This window comes from Zalophus californianus, chromosome 2 (assembly GCF_009762305.2).
Source record: "Zalophus californianus isolate mZalCal1 chromosome 2, mZalCal1.pri.v2, whole genome shotgun sequence".
NCBI classification, from domain to species: domain Eukaryota; kingdom Metazoa; phylum Chordata; class Mammalia; order Carnivora; family Otariidae; genus Zalophus; species Zalophus californianus.
The window spans coordinates 16,465,269-16,492,182 of NC_045596.1; the positions used below are offsets into that span (position 1 = coordinate 16,465,269).

At 40.3% G+C, this 26,914-nt stretch overlaps 1 protein-coding gene across 7 annotated transcripts in view; it reads right to left on the reverse strand.

Annotated features, from left to right (window-relative positions):
- KCNIP4 (potassium voltage-gated channel interacting protein 4) overlaps positions 1-26,914 on the reverse strand; it is a 1,107,330-nt gene that overhangs the window by 88,947 nt on the left and 991,469 nt on the right. For all 7 annotated transcript variants that reach the window (XM_027600590.1, XM_027600587.2, XM_027600589.2 and 4 more), the window contains one exon: positions 17,001-17,125. In XM_027600590.1, coding sequence (XP_027456391.1) covers positions 17,001-17,125 — 125 coding nt within the window. The remainder of the gene's footprint in view (positions 1-17,000; positions 17,126-26,914) is intronic.

Here is a 26,914-nt window from a genome sequence, read left to right on the forward strand (position 1 = left end):
TGAAATAATTACGGACCACAAGCTGTAGCAATAAACCACAAAGCAACTTAATCATATCCTTTCCTGGAATTTATTTCAAATAATGTTTAGTGCTTTTCTTTCTTTGTCTTTTTTCCCCCCATGAAACTCTGCATTGGACTACATTTCTGGTAAGAAGCTCCAACTTGGATTTTAACTGCAGGAACTGTGCTATTTATTTTCTGGGTGATAAGGCATGAAATTACTGCTTGGAATATTTTTTGTTCTTCCTTTCTCTAGATATTTCAACAAATAATATTTTATGATCTCTTTATGGGATCAGGAGGTTTATAATGATGTAGAAAGGCTACATAACTAGATAGCTGCCTAAAGATGAAGTGATGTAACCACGTACTATGCTCAGAGGACCGAAAAATAATTTTAAAAAAATAGGAGAAACTGTCATTGGCCCATTTATACAAAGCCAATGCAAAAATAAGAAAAAGAAAAAAAAGAAAGAAAAGAAAAACAAAACAAAAAGAAAAGGTGAATACTTGGTTTCTGAGAAGGTAAGGACTATAATGCCAAATTGCAGTAACTCTCTTGACTTACATTTTTGGAAAATAAAATTTTCTCCTTTCCTCAATGTTGTGGAATCTATCGTGTATATTATATTGGTCATATTATATGTGTCTTAAACAAATTTCAGAATTTTTTGATGATCAATAGGTGATATACTAAAAACAAAAACAGGGGCGCCTGGGTGGCTCAGTTGGTTAAGCGACTGCCTTCAGCTCAGTCATGATCCTGGAGTCCCGGGATCAAGTCCCGCATCAGGCTCCTTGCTCAGCAGGGAGTCTGCTTCTCCCTCTGATGCTCCCCTCTCTCATGTGCTCTCTCTCTGTCTCTCATTCTCGCTCTCTCAAATAAATAAATAAAATCTTTAAAAAAACTAAATAAAATAAATAAATAAAAACAAAAATAGGTGGGTAAGAGGATGGGGTAACTGGGTGATGGGCATTAAAGAAGACATGTGTGCGATGTGATGAGCACTGGGTTATACACAACTGGTAAATTATTGAATACTACATCTGCAACTAATGATGTGCTATATGTTGGCTAATTGAATTTAAAGTAAAAAAAAGAAAACGCTTGTATTTTCATGAATAAAAAAATAAAAACAAAAATAGAAATTAGGTTGTGCATTGGCCTACCTACAGGGGTTTAAAATTCACATTGGAAAAAAAATTATTTTGTTTATTTCCTTATTGACTTATTCAAATACTTAAAAAAAAAGTCCACCAGGCGGAAGGATTTAGTAGGTGCTATTTAAGCTCACTCTAAACATTTCTCTCTGTTAACCAAGGATTTTTGAACAATAGAAGGAAAGGGTTCAAGAGGACCCTAAGTTAATCTGGAAAAACATCATCTACTCTAGTGAAATGGTCCTTTGATGTTCCTCGGTGGTTTTAAAGGCACTCTTTTTTTTATTATTTATAAATTATAGTATTCAAAGTTTTATGCATGGTGAGTAGAGGTTGCTATGGCAAAATGGAACTGGAAAAAAATAAACCCCAAACTATGTCTGAGTCCTGGTTCTGTCGCCAAATCGCTTGTCATTGTGTACATTAGCAGTAAATGTACTGCCCCTTGTTTCCACTTCTACAAAATGTCAATATTTTTCTTGATGTGGCCTTAAAATGATATGACCTAATGTGAAAACGGCCTGTGTGTGAAAGCATTTTATGATAATGCAGAGCGCATACTATGCTTCAAGCATTACTAACATATTAATAATATACCACATGTGATGACATGGTTCTTTTTCCTTTTTGATAGTTCAGTGATGATTCTCAAAATCTTTAAGGGTTATATTTGCACCCGCTAATGCTCCAGCTTTGCCTTTCCACTCCTGAAGTTTGCCATACTTTATTAACTCTAATATATTTCTGTCCATTTCTCTAACATGATCTTCAGTACCATGTAAACTGGTCGTTTACACAAAATAATTTATATGGTAATTACTTTATCAGATTGGCTCAAATACTCTTGTCTTGAATTGCTAGCCTCTTATCTCACTCACAATGAGGCAAACAAGCTCAAAAACACTGCTTTTAAAGTGTTTAGTGGGGCTTTTCAGGAAAATTTTTAGACTCATTTTTACTTCAGTAATTCCATTAGTAGTGTTTATTTGGTGGTTAGATTGTACATTTGAAAACAGAAGCACTGTTTCCTTGATCTTTGTATCCCCTTGTTCCTTTTTTTTTTTTGGCAGACAAGCAAAGCCAGAGAAGCACCCCCAAACGAGGTGTTTGGGAAAAGGTGGGGGTTCCTGCTCAGGACTGCAGGTGCTAGAATCCAAGGATACCTGGAAGACAGCTGGTGGGGGGATCCGGAATCTAGACCTCCACAGAGAGTTCACCTACAGGGGTGGCACAGAACCCAGGACAAAGAAACAAGAGGGTGACCAGAGATACCGTAACATGGGAAGCAGGTCTAAAGGAAGAATTAGCTAGGACAAATTCCCTGAGGGTGAGATTTAGTCCTGGGGGCCCTTTACAAAGTGCACACAGTCCTGCTCAGGGTTAAAGAGGGAGTCTGAGCAAAAAGTGCCTGTTAAGAACATACTGTATACCAAGAAAAATACCAGGTACTGGGTATATGTGGGTAAGCCCAACATCAGTGGCCCGGCCCTCATTAATGTCCCATCTCATAGGGATTCAGTGAATAAATAAATTAATTTATTAGCACAGATGATGATAATGCTAAGAAAGAAACAAACTGAGTGCAGTGACAGAAAGTTTTGGGGAGTAGGGGTTTGATCTACTCCCATGTGATCAGAAGAGGCAGGATTTAGGATGTTACTGGAACCACCCATGCTAAATAGGAGCGAACGTGTGTCCTGGGAAACAACATGTGAAAAGACCCTGAAAGCAGAAAGAGCCAGAAGCTCTTCTCCACAAGTGATTTCTTTTTCCAACAATGTAAATAAGAGTAACGTGTGTATAAGACTGTAGTTAAGACCACCATGGAAAGTCGTTGGGGGGAGTGCCTGGGAAGCAGGACTTTAGAATGAGTCGAGAATCAGTGCAAGGACAGGGTTTGTAGTGAGCTCTGATGCTCCCAGCCACGCACAGGCTCCGCCTCCTAGTTTCCTCTGGCAGGTGTCATAATTCAGTTACTTCCCTGGAAAGAATATGTGCTTAGGAAACTGAAAAGAGCCCAGCCTGGCTGCAAAGCAGAGAACGAGGGGTGTTAGACACAGATGTAATTCTAGTTCAATATTCTGCCCATCCCCATTAGTTTACTTCTGTTTACCTGGAGCTTTCCAGACGCTTTCCCTTGCAAGACCAGGGGGCTCATGTTTTCCTTCAGTTCTGAGAGATGCCCTAGATCTCTTCCAAGCACTTCTCTTTCTTCTCCTGTCAATCAGGCTAGGTTTCTGCTGCCCCCCATCAAAAAGTCCTAAATGATAGATATTTCTCTGTCCTTTCCTTTATACGTCAGCTAGCACAATTTTTAGTCCAATTCACTGTCACACATAGGCCAGACTACTGAAATATCTTCCTTACTAGTTTCCCCTTCCTCATTCTCGCTCCTTGACCAAAACCATTATCTGGCAAATAGAGTTTTTAAAGAATATAGGTTCTATCACTCCCCTACTTAAACTAGCCATGGCTTCCTACCACACGGAATCAAAGCTAGCCTGCAAGGCTCTGTGTGACCTGTTCCGTGCCCACCTGGATGGTGTCATCCCTTCTCCTTCAACCACAGCCAAAATAACCTTCACTATTCCCTGGATATTATAAACCCTTTCCTGCCTTAGGGATTTTGCGCTTGCTGTATCTTCAACGGGGGATAACTTTTTCCTTGCTCATGAAGAGTTGTTCTCTCTTTAGGTCTGGGATAAAAACCCTTGTCTTAAGGAAAGCTTTCTGTGTCAATCAGGGTTCTATGGGGAAACAGAACCAAGAAAGAGGGAGAGAGAAAGAGGAAAGGAGGGGGGAGAGACGGAGAGAGAGGGAGAGACGGAGAGGAGAGGGTGGGGGGAGAGAAGGAGAGAGAGAGAAGGAGAGGGGGCAGAGAGAGAGAAGAAGAGAGAGGGAAGAAAGGAGGGAGGAAATGAGGAGGGAGAGAGGGAATGAGCGGTTGATGTTAAGGAACTGGCACGGGGTTATGGGCACCCCCAAGTCTGAAATCTGCAGGGCAGGACGGCCGGCTGAAAATTCAGGCAAGATTTCTATGTTACAATATTGAGGCAGAATTCCTTCTTTTCTGGGAAACCCCAGTTTTTGTTCTTAAGACCTTCGACTAATTGGATGAGGCAGACCAGGTCATCAAGGTAGGCTTCACTTAAAGTCAGCTGATTGTAGATGTTAATCACATCTACAAAACACCTTCACGGCAATATCTAGATTAATGTTTGCCAAACAACTGGACACCAAAGCCTAACCCAGTCAACAAATAAAACTTAACCATCATGCCTTCGAGGTTCCCTGTGCCCACCTGAGTGTCACAGAACTCTGTCCTATTATTTTCATTGAATGTACCACAACTTGCACTTAATTGGGTTTTTTCCTTTCTTAAGTTTGCATTTCCTGCACTAGACTCCAGTGTTTATGAGTTGAGGACAATTCTTTTTTACTCATACAATATGTATCCAATAGGAGTGAGGAACCTGGAAGATAGTAAGTACTCAATAAGTGATAGATGCTCCATATGTTTGTGGAAAGGATGAATAACCAGGAAGAGTTTGACACGAGAAGTTGTGACTCAAACTCCTAAAATTCTATGGGAGTTGAAATGTCACATAGTAGGTCTAATTCATTAGAACGTGCATAGATAAAAAAAATTACAGATTCTATCTCATTTCCTTTGACACATTTCTTCGTATTTCCCTCAAGTTAAATTAATCCACACAGATTTAAGAAGATTTTGAGTCTCACACATCAACTCAAATGTAGCTTCGAAAAGACTTCCGAAGTTTTGGCAACTTATTTTATTTTAACGAAGATTTGAATGCCTGCCAGGATCATTAAAATAATTGCCAGTTGGGCTTATATTAATGAACACATTTAAGTGGTAACTGTAAGAAAAATGGAAGATGATCTGCCTTTATGAGGTAGGGTCACTGCCAGCCGCTTGCAGTGATGAATGGTACCTTGGATTTTCTTTTTTTAAAAGATTTTATTTATTTGATAGAGAGAGACACAGCGAGAGAGGGAACACAAGCAGGCGGAGTGGAAGAGGGAGAAGCAGGCTTCCCGCCGAGCAGGGAGCCCCATGCAGGGCTCAATCCCAGAAAGGTGGGATCATGACCTGAGCCGAAGGCAGACGCTTAACGACTGAGCCACCCAGGCGCCCCTTGATTTGTTTTTAGGGTTAGCCATAAAACTTCCAAAGTTGCACAGCAGGCTCTTTGGGGAACATGTGCTGAATTCGAAAAATTATTTACTAGACTCCCAGGGAAACATGAGTGTGAACAAGTTAGTTCTTCCAAAAACAATGAGAAAGAGTAATGCCATTCAAAGTTGATGCACACAGAAGTCTTACCACTTCCTGGTAGCTTGGGTTCTGCACTTTGAAGACCGGGTTCCTTGCATAACAAGTTGTATCTACAAACTTCCTTGGAGGAAACTGCTCTTGAACTTGTTATCTATTCAATTCTGATGGACAGTGCTGAGGAAGTAGGAAACTTCAAAGCATTCCGAAGACAGACTTATTAGTATTATTTCTAAAATCTTGATCCGTCAAGGGATATATGAGTTTGAAGTAACAGTTGACACATTGCTCTCAGACTAAGAAATTTGTCTTAGAAGGACTAGCCGGACTGACTTAGGAAATATTTAGGATAGTCTGTAGAAAAATTCAGTGGAAGGAGGTTTTATTGACCTTGGCAGAGTGCTAGTTGTTTCCCCAATGTCATTTCTTCTTCTGCCTATACACATCGCTGTCCAGTGAGACACCACATTTCCTAACTTCACCTGGAGCTGGGTGGTTCATGTGGCCAGTGAGTCCATGGGATGTGGGTGAAAGTGATGTATATAACTTTTATGTTATCTCTAAATTAAGGCGAGTCACTTGCCCCTGGTGTCTGGCTCTTTCACCTTCCCTCAGAACGTGGATGTGAAAATGACCTAGTTTACACAATGCAGATGGGTACAGCAGCCAAGTAAAGGGATAGTGGGGCAATGTGTGGGAAGAATCCTGCATCTCGGAATGCTGAGACCTGCTCCGTCAGACTGGACCAGCTCACCTGTGACTTGAAAGAAAAATAAAATTTGATCTTACAGGATTGGTTGTGCTTAAATGGATAAACACCTTAAAGATTTTAGAAATGCTTCCAGAGCCTTTTTGCTTTATAAAAGGGTTGCTTTTATGTAAGTTGTTTTTAAAAATTACCTGTATCTCTGTGTTGCATTGTATGTTCAAAACATCACAAATGATGTTATGTCTTTTGATTTTCACAAAATCTCAGTGAGGGAATTATTATGAGAAATACTGTACCATTTTCTCCAAGAATTCAAAGGACAAGGTAAAATCAAACCGAAATAAAAGTGCCCGCTTTTCAAATTTGCCCTCAGGCTAGGGCGTGGAGCAAAGACATTTTAAGAAATAGCTTCTGGGGGCGCCTGGGTGGCTCAGTCGGTTAAGTATCAGACTCTTGATTTCAGCTCAGGTCATGACCTCAGGGTTGGGTTTGGAGCTTCTTTAAGATTCTCTCTCTCTGCCCCACCCCTTCTAGATTATAACAGGATTCAGAAAAGGAGCAAGATGACAATGGTGTTGATGATAATGATCATAGGAATAATGATAGCTACATTTTGAGTGTTATCATGGGATAGGTTCTGTGCTCTGTGCCTTACATTCATTATCTTTGCAAAGCATCTGGGAGGTGCTCTTTCTCCAATTTTGCATATTAGATAAATGAAGCCCAGAGAGACCAAGCATTTTGCCCAACGGTAGCCAGAACTGGCATCTATTCACATTATCGTATTTACTACACAATGTATGCACTTTTGTATAGAAACGAGTTATCATTGCAGGACCGAGGTTGTTACGCTTAGAAAGGTCTACTTACCAGGTCAGCCCTTAACTGCCCTACTATTCTGCTAGGGACACTATCACAAAATATCACAGACAGGTGGTTTAAACAACAGGAATTTATTTTCTCACAGGTCTGGAGGCTGGTAGTCCAAGATCAAGGTGCTCACAGAGTTGGCTTCTTCCAAGGCTTCTCTTCTTTGGTTTGCATCTGACTGCCTTCTCGCTGCGTCCTCCTGGGGCCTTAGCTCTGTGCCCTTCATCCTTGGTGTCTCTTCCTCGTCTTATAAGAACTCTCATCCTATGGGACTAGGGCCTCATCTTTATGACCTCATTTACCTTTAATTACCTGTTTAGAGGCCCTGTCACCAAATACAGTCACATTGGGGGTAGGGCTATAACATATAAAGTTTAGAGGAATACAATTCAGTCTTTAAGAGCTGAAATCTGGGAAATTGGGGTTTGGGAGGGTTTCCACCATTCCCTGATAAGAATGGCTCACTGTACCTAAATTGTTTGTGCAAATAATACGGTTTATGCTGAACATCTGTTTTGCTTCTGGAGGTCTAGAATTTAGGTACTTGCTAGACAGAGGTGCCTAGATGAGCAGCCCCAGTAAAAGCCTTGGGAACTGAGTACCTAATGACTTTCCTTGGTAGACAGCACTTCACCTATGTTGTCACAACTGACTGCTAGGGAAGTTGAACACATTCTGTGTGACTCCGCTAGGAAAGCACTCTTGGAAGTTTGCATCTGGTTTCCTCCAAGCATTATCCCATCCACCTTTTCCCTTTGTTTTGCATCCTTTTGCTATGATCGATGGTAGCACTGAATATAACTACATACTGAATCCTGTGAGTCCTGCTGGCAAATGACTGAACGTGGGGGTGATCTTGGGAATCTCTGATATAACTTTCTCCCATGCCATTGTCTATTTTGGAGTAAATTTAATTTTACTCTCTTTCTAAATATATATTTCTTAGCCTCTCTTAAAGTCAAATGGAGCCAACATAACTGCGTTTTGACTAGTGGAATATGGGCATATCTGACACGCCAGGATATGCCCAACATACCCCACTTATTCTTGCTCTCCCTCTTTTTTCTTGACCAAGGACCACACACACGTGGCCCAGTGGAGGGTGCTGAGGCCCACAGACAATAGTAGGATCACTAGACAGAAGGAGTAACCCCAACGAACAGGTGAAGCAGAGTCCCCAACCTGAACCCAACTTTTAATGATCCACCTGGGATTGGGAGATGAGAAAGAAACAATCTTCTGTTGCATTAAGCCCCTAAAATACTGGGCTGCGTATTACAGCAGTGAACCTACTCTAATACATAGGGGAATCACTAGATGCCACCACCCAATCTCTTTTACTTTTTAAATATGTTTCTGAGATGAGAGGAATTCTTGAGCTACAGAGATCCTATTATTCACTTGACAGTATATTTGATGAACATTATAAGACATGAGTATCTATGGGATGAAAACCATGAACACACCTGCAATAGAACCAGAAGTAGTTCTTTGTTACCATATGAGACTGCCCTTAACATTTTTGAGGAGCACTTGATAAACCCAGCAAATATGTCAAGCTATTTTTGTAGTTCTTTTACAAGAAAAGTCATGCTCTTTCACTTTCTTATCATTAGATTTTTTTTTTTTCCCAAGAGCAAATCGATAGCTCTTCAATCTTACTAGGTAGATGTGAAGGGAAATAAAAAGAAAGAGAAGATAAAAATTTTATCTGGGATGACTCCATGTACTTTTTGATTGGGGTTACTCATTCACAAATATTTATTGATTGTATGTTATATACAAGGCATGGTCTGAAGAGTTAATGATATTATGGTAAAAAAAAATACAGTACCTGTCCTCAGGGAGCTTATAGAATAGGGAAGGGGTCCTTAAATCAATGCAATGGTGGGGAGCATTTTAGGAGGTGTCAAATAAAGTTTTTCTACATATAAGCCTTTCAAAGTTAGTTTTGAGTTAACTTTGAGTCCTCAATTCCTCTCATCTTTTCAGTTCAAACCATCAAAATGGCCAGTCAGCTCAGCCTCCACCACACCATATTTTGCCACCATCCTGGTCTAAGCATCACTTCTTTCCCTACTTTCCTGAACCTTCTTTCTCAAGGGTCTCCCTGTTTTCCTTGGTTCCCTACACTGGATTCTTCTCAGAGCAGCCTGACAGTCATCTTTAAAAAATCATTACCATATATTATATCTGACCCTTTTAAAACCAGTACTTTCTCAAGATCTTTAGAAATAGTAAAATAAAATGAATAATCCAGGTTCCACACACTGGTCTTCACTCCTGCCTCAGGATTCATGGTTGTTCTCTCTGCCTGGAATGTCCTTCAGGTGGTTGCATCCTTCTTGATGTTCTAGATTCAATTAAGAGCCATATCCCCAGGGAATTCTCCTTTAACCACCCCATCAAAAGAAGCTCTCTGTTCTGCCTTTCTATAACATGTTTCATCACAGTTCTGATCACACCAGGGACTTCCTTAATTGTTTGTTTATTGTCTTATCCCTCCCCTTCACCACCCCTGCCTCCCCCAGCTCCCACTGGAATGTAAGCTCTACGAGAACTTACTCATCATTTTAGTCAATGCATCCTAAATACCTAGTTGAGTGGTGGACTCATATTCAGCACCCACAGAATGGAGGATGGAAAAACATTATGTTGAGGTCAAGTCTCAGCTGAGGTGTGGAGAGGGTATAGAAGTGTGCCTCATGAAAGGTAAGGGAGTCGTGGGGAATAGCATTCTCTGCAAGAAGAAACAGGACCAGGACTCCTCGGGGGGAATCACATCGACTACAGGCAGTTCTTTATGGGCTGAAGCAGAATGGAGCAAAGATAGTACGAGATGAGACGGGGAAAGTGAGCAAGGGCTAGCTGGGTCACTGTAGTACGGGGAGAATCCAACTCAGGGTTGGACTCAGAGCAGACACTCAACAAATACGTGTTGATGAGTACGTAAGTCTCTTGAGTTTGTCTTCTGATGGCAATGGACAGACATTAACTGGTTTTAAGTAGGAATCAACAGGGTCCTATTTGTGCTTTAGAAAGATGCTTTCAGCTCCTCTGTGGAGACAGGCTCAGAGGAAGATAAGACTGGAGTCCTGGAGATTGGGAGGCCATTGTGGCAATGCAGATGAGAGATGACAGAGAGGCAAGGGCAGTGTAGAGGAAAAGGAAGAGGAAGATGGGAGAGATATAAAGGCTAGAAAACTGACTGAGCTTGGAGATTAACTAGATGCAGCAGGTTCTAAGGGAAGAATCCAGAAAGACATCTGATTTCTGGGTGACTGGATACACGGAGAGGTAACATTTATTGAGAAAAGTCAGGTTTAGGAGGAAAACAGAAGTTAAATATCCTGCATATATAGTCATTTAATGACTGTACAAGCTATTTTAAAAGTTAGGCATTATATAGATGGTGCAAGATGACTTTTATCTGTTATCTGGGTCTAGTAGTTTTATTCTAAAACCAGATACTGAGTGGTACAACGGGCCACACATTTGGAATTAGGAGTAGAGATTATCAAGATGAATCAGGCTCAGGCCATGGTCTTTAGGAAACTCATAGGTTAAACAGAAATAATGTCCTTTAGTCCACTTTTATTTTTTTTTCTTTCTCTCTTTTTGCTGGGGAGAGGGGCAGTTGTGGATACTGGTGTGGTGAAGTGGTGGCATAGCCCTTAAAAAGTAAATCCCTCTCTGGAGCAGGGGTAGGGTAGAAAGGCAGTGCAGAAACTACTGTCTCCCCTATGGGGATTCCCAAGCAATCAAAGAGGAGACTGAGAACTGGTGTGCTAACCCACTAGACCATTTACCAGGTCAGGCTCAAAATGTCCCCAAACAGGGAACTCCTGACCAACGTGTGTTTAATGGTTAGCTGAAAATAAAATTAAATATTCACAAATTGCTCATTGTTACGTAAAAATAGTCTGTAGGATACATGTATTAACAAACCCAGTTGTGTCAAAAGAATCCCTATTCAAAAAAATACCTAGGAGAGTAAAGAAGAAAGTTAAGCATACTTATCTCCAGTGAGGTGGAATGAGGAGTTGATTGTAGATGAGACACTTAAGTATTTCAATTTATGCCCCCCACATGATTTCAAAAATTTAACATGATGCTTAGTTAGTTAAAAAAAAAAAAACACACAAATAAAGAAGAGGAGAATTTAATGTCCTGAGAATTTAAACCACCTGCTCAAGGTAGAAAACGTGTCAGCTGAAAGGTTTGAACCCAGTAAAGCACTTGTATCATGCCAGTATTTGGAAGTCAGAAGGGCAGCCATGTTTATCTGCTGAGACCTGTAGACAAACTTCTCAGAAAACCCTGCTTCCTAGAAGTCTGACAGAAAATTCTGCTGGGGCATAGAAAATAATATTTTAACTCTGTTCTTATACCTTGATTTTAAAGTACATGAGTAATACTTTGCACTTAAGGAAGATCTTCTGAGTCTTTCAAGAGCAGAACAAAACCAATTATTACCCAACCCCCTTCATGATTGGAAGAGAAGATCTTAATCCCTAATTTGTTGACAGGGAGACAGAAGCTGCCAAGGATGAAGTGATTTACCGAAGGTTACACAATCAGGCTCTAAAGCCTCAAGAATAACTCTAAGGGCTCATGATAAAAGAGCAATTGCCTTATGCAATTAGCAGCTTATTTCTCTATCCTAAACACCACATCCCGCTCTTTTTAAAGCATGTGCTAAACTCCTCTCTCCTGCCGTACCATAAGTGGGATTTAGTGCCTTTTATATAAAGGTACTTTGTAAAAAATGTAGACCCCTATAATTTCATCCTCACTTCCCCTCATCTATTTTTAAAGATGCAGCGAGTTCTCAAACTCTTCAAGTGGTGTAGGAAAAAAACCCATAAAAAAACTTTCATCTCCTGCTCGTTCCTTTGGCCACATTAAACCTCTTGCAGAAATCAAGGAAAAGTTTTGTGCTACTATTGGCAAAATCCCCAAGGAGAGGTCTGGATTTTAGGTACAACACTGAGGACAGGGATTAGCCATGCTTCAGATGTGACTTCAGATTTAATTTAGCTGCCTCAGTTGCTGGCTTCTGGGGTGCTGTCTCCTTAGGAACACTGCTGTGATGGACACACCCTATGGTGACTCCTAGTAAGTCACATTCTTTTTAATCTCGCTTTGAGTGTTGGGATATACAGAGGTGGTAGGATGAGATGTCGTGCCCGTGACTATATTACATTATATAAGACTCTGCCTTAGCAGACTAGAGAGATTCTCCCTTGCTGACTTTGAAGAAGTGAGCTACACATTATCAGAGATTCTGTGAGAAGGCCATGGATGGGCAAGGGACTACAGGCAGGCTCCAGGAGATTAGTGGCCCCAGGATGACAGCCAGCAAGAGAGTGGGGATCTCAGAAATATAACACAGGGACATGAATTCAGCCAACAACCATGTGTGCTGGGAAGAGGATCCCAGGATCCAGAAAGAAATGCAGCCCCAGTTAAGTTGCTTCTGGACTCCTGACCCTCAAAACTGTGACATGATGAATGAGTGTTTTTTAAGCCACTAAAAATGTGATAATTTGTTACACACAATTAAAAAACCAATACAGACATCCTTCATTTTTAGGTAGAAAGGATATTAACACTTAGCATTTTTAGGGAAGAAGGGCATTACCAAGCATTAAAATGACACCTTAAAGATATATTTGAATCTAATTATTACTTTGATCTATTATAATTCAAAGTAGTGAAAGAAAAAGAAGCAGGGAAGGATTTGGGACAGGAAGGCACCAGGTGTCCAAAGCAAATAGATCTAACTTCTTGTAACTTTCACGTCCTACCTTAAACAATGGGAAGGATATGCTGTAAATTATTAACTAATGAAAGTAAATGTCAAAGAGGCATAGCCATATTAAAACTTAATGCCTCAGAAGACCATTCATGATCACCTAAAATTGAACTGAAGTTATGCTTGATTTTGAAAGAGAACAGCAAATCAAGTTTATGAATCATGTATATGGATACTTATCTGACCTGCCGGGTCAGTGGTTACCAAATGTGGCTTTCTGTTAGCTATCTATTAAGTGAGATTTTTTTTTTTTTAATTAAGAAGTTTAGAAAAAAAATTATTGAGCATCACTTCAGATTTAACTGAGTCAGAATCATCAGAGGTTAAGACTTGTTGCCCACCTACACACACATCTCCCCAAGGGGTGGAAACCCACCAAAGACCTCACAAGGTTCCAAAGTAGCCAGTCTAACCATTGGTATTCAAGACTATGGGACTCATCACAATTAGGTCAACTCTTTTTGTGACAGAAGCACCTTATGACTAGAATTTTATGCATCTAGTTCATTGGTTGTCAATCTTAGCTGCATATTATAATTACCTGGAGAGCTTTATAAATCCTAATACTCAGGATTGCTTCTTCCCAGAACAATTACATCAGAATCACCAAGCATGGTACCAACTTATTTTTAATTTTTAAAGGTCTTGGCATGGTTGCAACATGCAGTTAAGTTTGAGACTGCTGACATGTAGAGAATACCTTGTAGGTTTCAGCATCCTTTCTAATACACAGGTACATAGCTCAAAACCCAAAACACTGTGGGGGAGTCTGAAGGCCAACCATGACTGGCCACTTCAACGGAACACAAAACTAGGTTTGACTATTTGGAGATTTACTATTATAACTCCTTTTTATTGAACTTCATGTTTATTATCTTAATTTCTCAAAAACAGACAAAACTCAGCCAAAAAAAAAAACACCAAAAATCAGGCAATGTAGGTATCAATATCCCAATTTATAGAGATAAGGAGACATAGGCCACTGATTCAGAGAGAGCTGGCTAAACAAGTAAGATACGGACCTGATGGACCTGAGTCTGAGTGACCCAAAGCTTATGATATCTTCACAGTGATTCTTAAAGTGTGATCCCGAGACCAGCAGCATTAGCATCACCTGGAAAATTATGAGAAATGCAAATTCTTCACCCCAATCTCCAACCTATTAAATCATAATCTTTGAGGCTGGGGCCCAGCAATCTGGGTTTTATAAAGCCTTCAGTTGATTCCAAGGCACACTAAAGATGGAGAAACCCTATGCTATATTCTGCATTTCTATCAGCTGCCTACTTTTGGAAACTCAGTTCAGTAGGTGGTAAGAGAAATAAAAATGTGGAGGTTACTCAGTAGGTAAAAACAGACTGACAGGCTGAGAAATTTTCTCTTACCATCGTATCTTTCTCCCATTCCCCATTTTTATTAATAATCTGCGTTGGATATGAGGAAATGCTATCAGGGATAAGGTACTGAGAAAAGATTGGGGGCTCTGGCAATCTTTACAAACAGGGGTGATTTGCCATGGTGAGTTTCTTTGTATCAGTGTGACTATCTTAAGATGTTGGTAATCAGTTTATCCTTTTAATAAAAATATAGGGAGTTTTAAAAGGTTTCATTAAAAATAAATAACCCAGTTGGTTCCATGGAAATGATTTTTGATCTTAAGAACTTGAGATAATTGTTGTTCAGGAAACCAAGAGTAGTTGGTTTGCTTTCTCTGACGCTCAGCTGGCTCAGATTGCTGCCATCCTGTTAAACATGAGTGTCACTGCCCTGCTTTCATACCTCTCTTGATATAATGCAGGGTATATTTATTAGAGTTGGACATTTGACTAGGGGGATATAACCACAAATGAACGGTTGTGTTTGAGTTATCAGAGACATCAATTAATATTTTCTGAGCAAACTGTGGACTTCTTTCATGTAAAGGAGTATGTGAATATGCTTTGGGCACACTCAGGTCTGATGGACATTGATCTCATGGCACAGGATTGGGGGACAGAAAAATTGATTCAGAGAGAAAAAGAGAAAGAGAAAGGAAAGGGAGGGAAGTGAAAGAAAAGAGACAAGAATTGATAAGGAGAAGAGACAGAGGAGGGAGGGAGGAGGGAGAGAGCACAGGAGGAAGAAAAGAGCAAGGATCAGAAGGGTAGGAAAATGAAAGCGAAGGGGCCTGGAAAAGGAGAGGAGAAGAGGAAGAAAACAGGACAAGTAAGCAAAGACGAAAATAAAAGAGAGCAATAAGAATGAAAGAAAATAAAAGACAAAAATAAACAAATGCAGACGTCAGAGTCTAGGCAATTTCTGTGAAGTGCCACTTGGAGAAGACTGACCTGCACAGATGCTGCCTCTGGAGGTTAACGACGGCAGTAATCATGACTTCAATTTACAACAAATGGTACACAAAGCGGCCTGACCCCAAATGGAGAGACCTTCAGTCACGGCAGTGGAGCGATAACGTAGCAGGGATGCTGAGAGGTTGGATGAAATTCTCCTTTATTTGACAACCATTTTGTATCTGATTGCTGCTGTCAGTGGTCATTCCAGCTGTTTTTCGGGAAGTGTTTGCTCTCTCTGCATACTGTGCAGCATAGACATAACTAATAATTCTCTAGCCTCACTTCCAAAGCCCCTTTCTCTTCATGCATGTTTATTTATACATGTTATCTTGATAGACTGCACATCAAGACTCCTTTTAAATGAGAGTTTTGTCTGTGTGGAGCAAGTGCCTTTCTGCATGCCATCTCCCCTCTTCCCACCCCGTCTACCCCCACAAAGGCCTGGGTGTTAGCAGAGAACCAGGTTTCAGAGTAGTAATGGGGAGAGAAAAATTTAGAAAGCCCAGGCAAGGAGAGTGGTGAGAGCAGAAATGGGGTGGAGAGAGACCCCATGGAGTCAGAGATGGTGGAAGGTTGTGTGCAATATGCATAATGGAACCCTATAAAAGTGGTCTGAAAAGTCCACATTCTCTGAGTAAACTTTTATGTGCATACTGTGGGAGAGGCAGAGTTTGTCATTTGGTCTGCATGAGGTTGCACTGAGGTAGCAATTGAGATGGTCAGATTTGAAGAGGCTGGAATTAGCAGAACTCTTTGGACACTATAGAGTCTACAGACCATGGAATGGGGCTGTTAGGGGGAAGACTTGAGGAGGGATCAATGCAATTTAATTTGGATCTCAAGGGGTACCTATAGTGTAGCTACTATGGTTTATATATGTGTGAGAACATAATACATCTTGGCCCATGTATGCCATTTGATTCACAATCATTAAGGATGCAATGCCTTTTTTTTTTTTTTTTTGGCAAAGTAGACTCCACACCCAATGTGGGGCTTGAAATCACAACCTTGAGACCAAGTCGCATGCTCTACCTAGTGAGCCAGCCAGGTGCCCCAGGGATGAATTGCTTCCAAATAAATTCATGACAAGTCTTCTCTCCCTATATAAACCAGAAGCTCCTTGAATATCTTCTCTAGCTTTTGAATAACCTACCAAATCTAGCTTAATATTAAACATATACCAAGTATCCAACAAGAATGTGTCCCTTATCAATTGTTTGGGTCACTCATTGTCTCTCACCCTCACCTTCTGGTATGCATAAACTATCACTCCTTTTGAAGATGATTCCCTCAGAAAGGAGGTGCACCTGAATCACAAAGAACCAGACGCAAGGACTACCTACAGACACTTACGGTCTAGAGGCACCGGTAGCATGTTTATTTAGAAAATTATAGTGACTCTTCTCCAATGTCAGGAATGGTGTTCCTTGACGGGCCTTAATCTATAGTCAAGATTCAAGTCAAACATAAGACTATCGTTCAATAACGAAGTGAGACTTGAAGCTTATTGAAATGATGTCATTACAGCCAAAACCAACCAACCAAACAAAACATACCAAGAACCGAATTGAGTATGCCTTTTTCTATACTTATCCTTATTTAATGTCCACCCACATTGTATGAGCATTGGTGTGCCAAAGTGACTCAAAGTCTAAATGGATATTGACAATATTCACATCTAGGAAAGATCCATATGAAACATACATATGATGGGGCTCTCACAGAATCATATGTTTTCCCTCCTTCCTTCTCACTTCTCAATGCTCTGCTGAGAAGAGTGTGAAGGTAAAGTCAAAAAGGAAGTTCTTACATTCTTAAATCCTCTGTAAAGAATCTGGAGTTCCTTCTTGGTAAATTTGCTCTGGGCTTCCAGAAGTTCCAGAGCCTCAGGCCGATGCCGGACGGTGGCCATCTCCAGTTCATCTTCCACACTGTCTGTGGAGGAGAACCAAAAAGAGGCTGAAGAACAGTCCCAGGTGCTTATACACAACAACACAGGAAAACAGTGAAACGTTTACTGGATGTCTGCGATTTTTCCAGAGGAAGGATTCTGATACCGCCTAAAGTAGTCTTTACATTTCCCAGAGTTTACATAACTAAGCTAAGACAATTCCACATAATCTTTTTCCCCCAAACTCTGATTAGATATTACAATTTAGCATTTCTATAATACAGTTTGAAGAGTGCACAAAATCACCAATAACCTTAAAACCTGGAATTGGTGTACATATACCAAGTATGGGTTAGAAAAATGGAATTTCAGTTTAATGACAATCAGTATTACCCTATGTATCACACAACTGGGAGGTAGGACTCTGCTAATACTCTCTGAGGATTCCACTGAAATCAAATATCTGGCCTGGGACTATAAAAAAAGTAGTCAGGTCAGGTGCTGAAGTGAGTAATCAGCTGCTGATTTGACTGGTATAAACTCAGTGTTCATGGGTGCACACTGGATGGACTGGGCCTGAGGAAACTTCTGGCTAGACCCTACTCTGTAGCCAACGGAGTCTATAGCTACAAATTCTAAAACATTGTACTTTCTTTTGTGAATTATATTTACACTATAATTTCTCAAAGATGCTCTATGTAAAAAGAATAAAAATCTGGGAAATGCTGTAAATGCTAACATAGTTTGGGACCAAAACAGTGGAAATTAAAGGTTTCCAGAGGATCTGCAACAAACAATTCTGTTCAACTTTGTTTAACCCAATTGACCCCAAAGTGTATTTGTCCAAAGAACCCTTTCTCCCCACGAGTCACATCTGGTAACCCATACATATTTGCCCTAGGGTCTTGTAGAACACTAGTTGGGAGGTGTTGGAATATATTAGGATCTGGGTGCTCAGGTCTCAAAGTGTAGGATCCTTGATTAATTTCAGCTTTTTTGCAGTGGGGCCTAATGGAGGCCTAAGACATTCTTCTTGCCATCAGCCAATCCACACCTTGGCTAAAGAACTCAACAGGAATAGAAGCATCCAGGCCCAGCCCTGAAGCCATGGCTTGCTAACCTCCATTATATTCTGTCCTCTTAGCTATAGATTTCCAACTCAGGTAAGTGAAGCTCAGGAGAAGAGCTTTTTCTCATCAACTCTGCACCCAGGGTGTTCCAATTCCATGTCTTATGTGTCAGTTGGAAATACAGTTATCGTTGCCAAAAGTCACATCATTCTGATACTCAGTGCTGCCTTTCACTGACACCTGTACCTATTCCCTTCCCTGTCTCACTAAGTGCAGTGATGGTCCAGAGCTCTCACAGAGGAGGGATAAAGAAGTTTCCACCGAACCCTAATCCTGGGGTGTCCTAATGACTGCCCTCAAATTTACAAAAGACCAATAATGGCAATGAAACAAGTACTTAGAATTGTTGGGTTTGTCAAAATGGGGAAAAGGGGATAAAAGCAGACATTTGTTCTGTACTTTTCATATTGTAATAGTTTATTTTGAAACAGTGAGGTGGAAAAGCTGCAGGATAGTGATGGATGGATAAGAATAATAAAAGGGACATGAGAAGATGGGAAGGCCAATAATAAACTCAATCTGACAAGCATAAAATTGATGTGAAAGTAAGCAAGATATGCACCTGAAGGGTGTGTAGAGGCCTACAGGTGGCTGGGGAAATGGCAGCTAGGCATTCACAAATTGACCTCAGGTTGGGCTTTACGGGGAAAATCAAAAAAGCCCAAATGGGGCTCCTTCAATTTTTTCCTTCATTCACTGGAACATTTGAGTAGAATGGGTTGATTCTACTCAATAGGTCCTGAGCTTAGGGAGGAGGTACTCCCTAAGACTGCTGTTGATCCAATGAACTGGACTATGCTGTTGTTATTGTAGTTGCCAATGCAGAAATAAATGCCCTGGAACAGACCTGATGTAAATAGATAATACCAGATAGAAAGACTCTGCTTTCTTGAAAAATACCTTCACGTAAGCTTCTTTCGAGTCGATTACAATATAATTCCCTCAGCTTAAAATGTTCCTCTTTCTTCTTTCCACCTGCTGAAATGTATATATCTCTTATGATCTAATTTAAATATTACTGCCTCCTCTTCGAAGCCTTTCCAGATTGCTCCACCATGCAGAACTGGTAGCTCCCTGGACAGAGCTCTCACACCCTACCTACCTCTCATGAAGCATGCAAAACATAACATTACCAACTGTTCACGCCTGCCTTCTCCATTGTGAGTTCCTTGAAGACATGGGCAGTGTCTTACGGATATGTATATCCTCTGGACCTAACAGATTCTTGTACCCCATAGTCACTCAAGAATTATTTAGTGTATGAATGAATTAATTAATGGATGAAGGGATGAATCAGCAAACAAATGATGTTGCTACTAAAGTTTCCATTCCCCTGGAACCCCTTGAGCCTTAGCAACCCTCTAGAAAATTATTCTGAAACTGAGGCTTGTGGACCGTTGGTAGACCTTAAATGCCTTCTTTGGAATCACTGTGTTCTCCACGCCTTGTTCTGAGAAACACAGCAAAAGCAAAAGCAGAGGAAATTTTAATCAGATTTTCTGAGTAGTCTTTCAATCATAGCACAACCTTCTCTAGACCCAGTGACCCTTCCGCTGGAAAGAAACAAAACAGCGCATTCATTCTTTGGCCTTTGTAACCACACAGCAATCGGAGCCACACCACCAACACACTTTTCTTCCTCCAGCTGTCACAGACTTGCTGAGGCTGAGACGGAGACAAAAGACCCAGAGCTGGAGGGTCAGTGTAATTGAATTAAATGTGTGATAGGATGAGCAGCACGCACAATATTCAAAGCACCATACTTGAAGCATCTGTGGACTCTTGTTTTCCCAGCTGACTAGTACCTTACTTCCTAATGACTCCTGCCTGCCAAAGGGCTGTTTCTATTTCTAGGAGGCTGATAGGCTCTAAAAACCTGAAATCATCAGCAATCACCAGCAGACAGTAAAAAAAAGCAACACCACCTAATCCAATCAAGACTGATTCCTGGAGGCAAACTCTGGAGAGCACAACGTGATTCTGCACAGGACTTGAAATCCACGAGTTGACTCAACCACCTTTTAGGAGCATGCATTTAGGGGGATTTTATTTTATTTTATCTTAAAGATTTTTATTTATTTATTTGAGAGAGAGAGAGAGCAAGCATGGGGAGGGGGAGGGGCAGAGGGAGAAGCAGGCTCCTCGCTGAGCAGGGAGCCCAGCTCGGGGCTCCATCCGGGACCCTGGGATCATGACCTGAGCCAAAGGCAGATGATTAACTGACTGAGCCACCCAGGTCACCCTTGGGGGGATTTTAATACAGTGCTTAACATTTATTGAGCCTTTGTTGTATTCTAGCAGATAGGCTAGGTGCTGTACTGATATAATTCTAGGTCCTCACAGTAACTCTGCAATGAGGTATAACTGTCCTTTTTTTTTTTTCTTTTTTACACATGTGATACTCGGTGTTATAGAGGTGAAGACATGAGTGACGAGATGTCACATAGGAGAAAGATAGAGATAGGATTCACACCCAAGTCTCTGATGCCAAATCTTATGTTCTTTCTACTTTGTCACATTCTCTCTCAACACCAACAGAAATAAGAATGATAAAAATAACATTTATCTCCTCTCCTTTTCTGCATTGTCAAATGTCTCAGAAAAGTTGACTAGATCCACTAGGTCCATTTTCTAACTCCTGCTTCCTCCTTAATCTCCTACAGTCTGACTTCTGACATGATCATGGGTGGAATTGTATCACCTTAAAATTTGTATGTTGAGGGCCTAACCTCCGGTATGGCTATATGTGGAGATATGGCTTTTAAGGAGTTAATTAACATTAAATTAGGTCATAGGGACCTTAATCCAATATAACTGGTTTCTTTATAGGAAGAGAGAGAGATACACACACGGAGGGGAAAGGCCATGTAAAGCACAGCAAGGAAGCAGCCATTGCAAGCCAGTGGGAGAGATGTCAATAGAAACCAGCTCTGCAGACATCTTGATTTTGGGCTTCCAGAACCGTGAGAAAATAAATTTGCTCTTCAAACCATCTAGTCAGTGGCATTTTGTTTTGGTAGCCCTAGTAAATAGATACATCCACCTATATTCAAATGACACACACTACTCATAAAAGCAAGTCTTGTTACTCACAGAATTTGCCCAGTGAACACTGGACAGTGGGCAAGCCCATTATATCATTTTATCTTTACGACACTGTTCAAGAGAGGGATTTTCATCCCCATCTTAGGGATGAGACAACAGAGGTTTGGAAAGTCTAAGCAGCTTGTTCAAGCTCAAATGGCTAGTTAGTAATGAGGCACACTGGTGTCTTTAGCACCCTAAAGTCCAATTTTTTAAGCATTCTGCTGGGATTGTTAATAAAAATCACCACTGTATAGAGAGCTTTTGCTCTAAGCCTGGCTGGGTATTATCTCATTCTAATACTGACAAAAATGCTGTGAGAGACCTATTATTGCCCTTATTTTACAAGGAATAACTGGGACTCACAGAACTTAATAATCTACTCAAGGTCACATAGCAAGTAAGGGACAGAACTGGGATTTGATCCCTGGTTTTTTAACACCAAAGATCATGAGCTCAGTCAATATGCTATTTTAAGAGTTGGAAATATATATATATATATATATATATATCCAAAATCTCTCTATATAAGTCCAAAATCCTAGGGGAAAAAAGATTTTATATATCTATATCTATGTAGATCTAGATCTAGATCTAGATCTATATATAGATATATATATGTATTAGTCTAAAATAATATATATGTTAGTCCAAAATTCTAGGGGAAAAAAGATTTTAGGCTGCCACTGAACCCCCAATGCCTTAGGGGAACCATGCCTGGGTGCCTTGGAGAGATCACCGTGGTGGCAGTCGATGCTGTGCTGATTTAGAAACAAATAGAACAAGGTGTGGAAGGGATGCTATCTCAGAGCTGGAAAAAACAAAAAGACTGTGGGCTTTTATACATTTTACCATCAAGAAACGTGTGTCTAAGATTAAAACAAGGACCAGGTGGGACCCTGGCCACCTGAATCATCTCCAGGCCTCTGCCACGATTTAACTCTGCAGGCATCTTGCTGAGTTGCTAATTCAGTACGACTTTTGCATCCCAAGACAAGCTGAATACAAATAACGTTTTAATTCATGTATCCTCTAACAGATTTAATTTTAATCAGACAACTAATTCCCAAACCCAGACACTCTTGAGCTTCCCAGCTGTCTCTTTGTTATTTGTTTCTTAGATTTAACTCTCTCAGGGCCAAGGTTGTCCTATGTCTGAGTAAACAGTCCCCTCAGGCCATGACACAGCTGGGCTAGAAGTTAAGAGTTCAAATCACCTGGGAACAACAGAATGAGGTTTAAAAATAGGCATCTTTCTCCTTTTTCTCACAACTTGTCTTCTACAGAAGAAGTTTATTACAGCCCAACTTATAATTATGCCAATTTGACTCTATCCAAGGTTAAACAATACCCTCCAGAACATAACTATAGAACATCTTGCTTTACAAACAAATATGAGTGTGAGGTCTGCCTTCCTAAAGCAAGTGTTTGTCAACAAGGCCTGTGATGCTGAAATAAAACCATTTTATAAATAATGTCCCTCCACTTGGAAATTTGGTTTAGAACCCAGGCTGGGTACTCAGAGAGGAGTCCTTGCTTCATCATAGCATGGGACACCGGGAGGCTGCTGCCTTGTTCCACCCAGGACTGGCCGGACCCCTGGCCGCATCAGTTTGACAGTAGTGTGCTCGTTTGGCACACTAAATATGCTCAGTAAAAACATGTGAAGTCAGCGAATAACTACTATAAGCCTCCCAAACATAATGGATGTATCTACGTGAGATCCATTTTGCAATACAACGTGACCCTTCTTTACATAGTGTATCCATTTTTCATTATAAAAGATCATAAACACTATTATTTTAAAATTCTATTGGAGCTGAAATTGATTTGCCTAGCCAAAGATTCAGCTGGCTTGACTTATATTGCTTTATCTCATTTATAAAAATATCTTTTGAGTCTTTATTCCTAGTGTTTATGCTTTATTAAATTGGTTTAATAGTGACTTAATCAGTGTGGGAATAAAATCATGATGAGGATGATTACCTCCTAATGATAGGCTGCATCTGATTTTAGAAGCTTTGTCCAGTGGCTTTGGTATTGGTATTGGAGGGTTGTTTGGTGAATTTTGCTCCAGGTTCTAGATTTACACTAAACACCACTGGAAGCTTCTTGACTATAACCATTGAAAACAACTCGTGAGAATGTCTAGAATAAGGAGTAGATGCTACTGTTTGGTTAACGTTCATGTCTGACCCAGTAGGACAAAGATCAAGCTGTCTAGGTAAAGACTTCAAAAGCTATTGTATATGCTACTGATGCAATTTCTTTCCTCTCTTTCTGCCTACTTTGAAAACTTGTACAGGCATTGAGAGAATACCATATATACAGAGCCTTCCATTCCTTGGCTCCAACCCTCACTGTCCTCAGAGCAGTTGGCATTATAATCAGTCGAGGACACTGATTTTCAGAATTAAGGAATTTGCTTAAGTTCACACAGCTGATAAGTGGGGTTGCTGGGAACTGACACAAACCTGTCTATTTTCTGTTCAATCATTTGACTTCTCTCAGTGGAGAGTTCAAACCTGGGACAAGCACGGTAAGCAACTGTTTAAACTTTGCCAAATTTAAATACTTTATCTCAAGAATCCAAAGGCCTGGGAGCCCTCCTGACTCTTGCTGTGTTCACAGCCATTCACCTTTCCACCCACCAGGAACTATTTTCAGGTGCACATAGAGAGTACATGAGCAATTAACTCCAAGCTGATGGAGCACAGCCCACGAGTAGAAAGCAATCAATCCGTCCAAAACACTGCGGGAGTCCTAGCACATCCCAGACCACCCTAAACAACGAGAACCCCCCAATTTTTCTTAATCAGACAGGTGTGTCTTCAGTTCTGGTCCTGAAATTATGTTAGGACCAAAAAGGCCCTTTATAATTAGTACTTTATTCTATTTAATATTCATATATCACATGGAAAATGAAAAGTATTTTGCAAATGGCCAATTATTTTGAACATCTTTTGTTAGAGGTGGTTGTTGGCAATGACATTGAAATTTCCATTCGAGGAGAACTTGAATTACTTTGCAATTTCATGACTGGATTCAATCACCTAGAAAATATAACTACTCGGGGGACGATTGCTGGAGCTATTTCTCGTGGCACTCATGAATGGATCATCTCTACCTTATTTACAAACATAAATAATAACTCTTCATGCAAGCTTAGATTTTAAAATATAATCACCTAATTGGAATGCTTGTTATTAGTGTTAGCCATATTACTACCGGAGCACATCATGTGTGACTCCTTATGATAGGAGCTATTATTTCATAGCCGGTAGGGTCTTACTTGCTTTTTGGTAAGTGAGCAACATAAAAATTATATTGCAAGTCATTATACACAGAGAGAAAATCTATAATAGAAATGTTGGGGTTTGGTAAGAAGGAAACAAGGAATATGATGGAACTTACACATCAAGATAGACCCAAAAGATTGATAAGTCTAGTCAGGAAAAGTCAGCAGCTAAGAGGGAATACAATCAAAGAGAAAATTTTATTTATTTATTTATTTTTTTAAAAAGATTTTATTTATTTTATTTGAGAGAGAGAGAATGAGAGATAGAGAGCACGAGAGGGAAGAGGGTCAGAGAGAGAAGCAGACTCCCTGCTGAGCAGGGAGCCGGATGCGGGACTCGATCCCGGGACTCCAGGATCATGACCTGAGATGAAGGCAGTCACTTAACCAACTGAGCCACCCAGGCGCCCCGAAGAGAAAATTTTAAAAATGGCAAAACATGGAGAGAGGTAAAGAAAGATAGCCCATTATAGCTCACTAAATTAAAACTGCCCTAACAACAGAGTTTCTCCTCAAGTTTGATAGACTTTCTTTAGTTTGTCTTTAAAATCAAATAATAATAACAAACCACTTTTTATAGCATTTGCTCTGTGTAAGCGCTTTACTTATATTAACTCATAAAATCCCCATCAGCACACTTTGGATACTAAATTATGTTCTACAGATGAAGACACTAGCCCAGAAAGATGAAGTAACTTGCCCGTGGTCTGGATACTCTGGTTGCAGGATTCACGTCATTAACTATTCTGTTGTTCTGCCTACCATAGAAGAGGAAGGAGGATGGTGCTCCACTTATCTGGAAATCACACATCCAACCTAGAATCAGGAATTGAGTGGCAAAAGGGCTCTAGGCAGAAAATAGAGTTACCCTAGAATTGAATGTGGTTTTGAATCCAGCCCCTTCACTTTGTAAATTTATATTCAAGTATAAAGCCTTAATACTAGCGGTTGTAAGTCAAAGTCCATGGCGCACACAGCAGCAGATCTGGGCGCAGACCGGGCTCTTCCTGACTCCTAGTAGAGCGCTTTGCCAAATGCCTGTCACGATGTCCTATCTCAATAAGAGTGTCCCCATGCTTACTATACCCACAGTTTTAATAAGCTTCCCACTCCACTTTGGAAGCACCTGGGGGTGGGAAAGAAGGGGTACAAACTAAAAGAAGCCCATGAGTCACAGTAGTAATGCCTAACATTGGACAGCTGACACCTTGTAGTAAACAGAATTCTTTTCACTTTTGTTATTACAGCTAAACCTCACAATTACCCTATGTGCAAATATTCTCACCCTGCTTTTATGGATGAGGAAATCGGGGTTGGAAGTAATGTAACTTATGAAGGACATAGAAACAGGAAGCTATGAGTGATGACTTAAACCTAAATGTACTGACTCTAATGTCTAGAAGTGACAGCTGATTGCCCGAGGACAGAGGAGGGAACATAAAGTTGAAAAGGCACATGAGCCCTATTAGGGCAAATGATACAACAAAGTGGTCAATGACCAAGTTTTGATCTGGGTCATTAGGAACAGGCTTTGTTCTCTTCGTTTTAGAAGATAAAATGCAGGTGATATATTTTTAAGATGTTAATTTAAAGCCTAATGTAGAAGAATAAACATGGACATTTTATGTATTTATGGTTTATTTATTTAGATATAACTGATATATAACATTATTCTAGTTTTAGCTATACAACATAATGATTTGACATTTGGATATTTTGCAAAATGATCACCACAATAAGTCTAGTTAACATTCATTAGTGGATATTAGCCAGACGGATAGAAATTTTATTTATATAAAGTATAATGTTTGATTCATAAGATGTTACTGGGTAGTGTGTTGCTTTAGCAAGTAGACAGTAAATAGCTGGAATCTATTATGTAGGGAATAAGAAAAAGTTTGGGTAAGTTTAGTAATAAATTTTTGGTGGCTTATCAGGGGGATATTTTGGGGCTAATATCAGGGATGCCAGTAAATGTTTTGCCAGAAAACATTTATCTGTCATGGCCATATTTAAAATTTATTTATTTAAAAATGTAATCTCTACTCCCAATGACTCATGACCCCAAGATCAAGAGTCACATGCTCTTCCGACTGAGCCAGCGAGGCATCCCTGTCATGGCTTTATTTAAAAGGGCATTAGGAAAACCGAGCAGTGATCTAGGTTTTGTTATCTTCTTTCTAGGTTTAAGCTAGTTTCTTGCTTCAGAGAAAGTTAGATTGCTTAGTTCAAATGTCAGCTGGACATTTACGTGTGACTAGGATAAGTTAGTAAGACTATCTATGACTTAGTTCTGCCGGATGTCCAATGCCATAAAGATG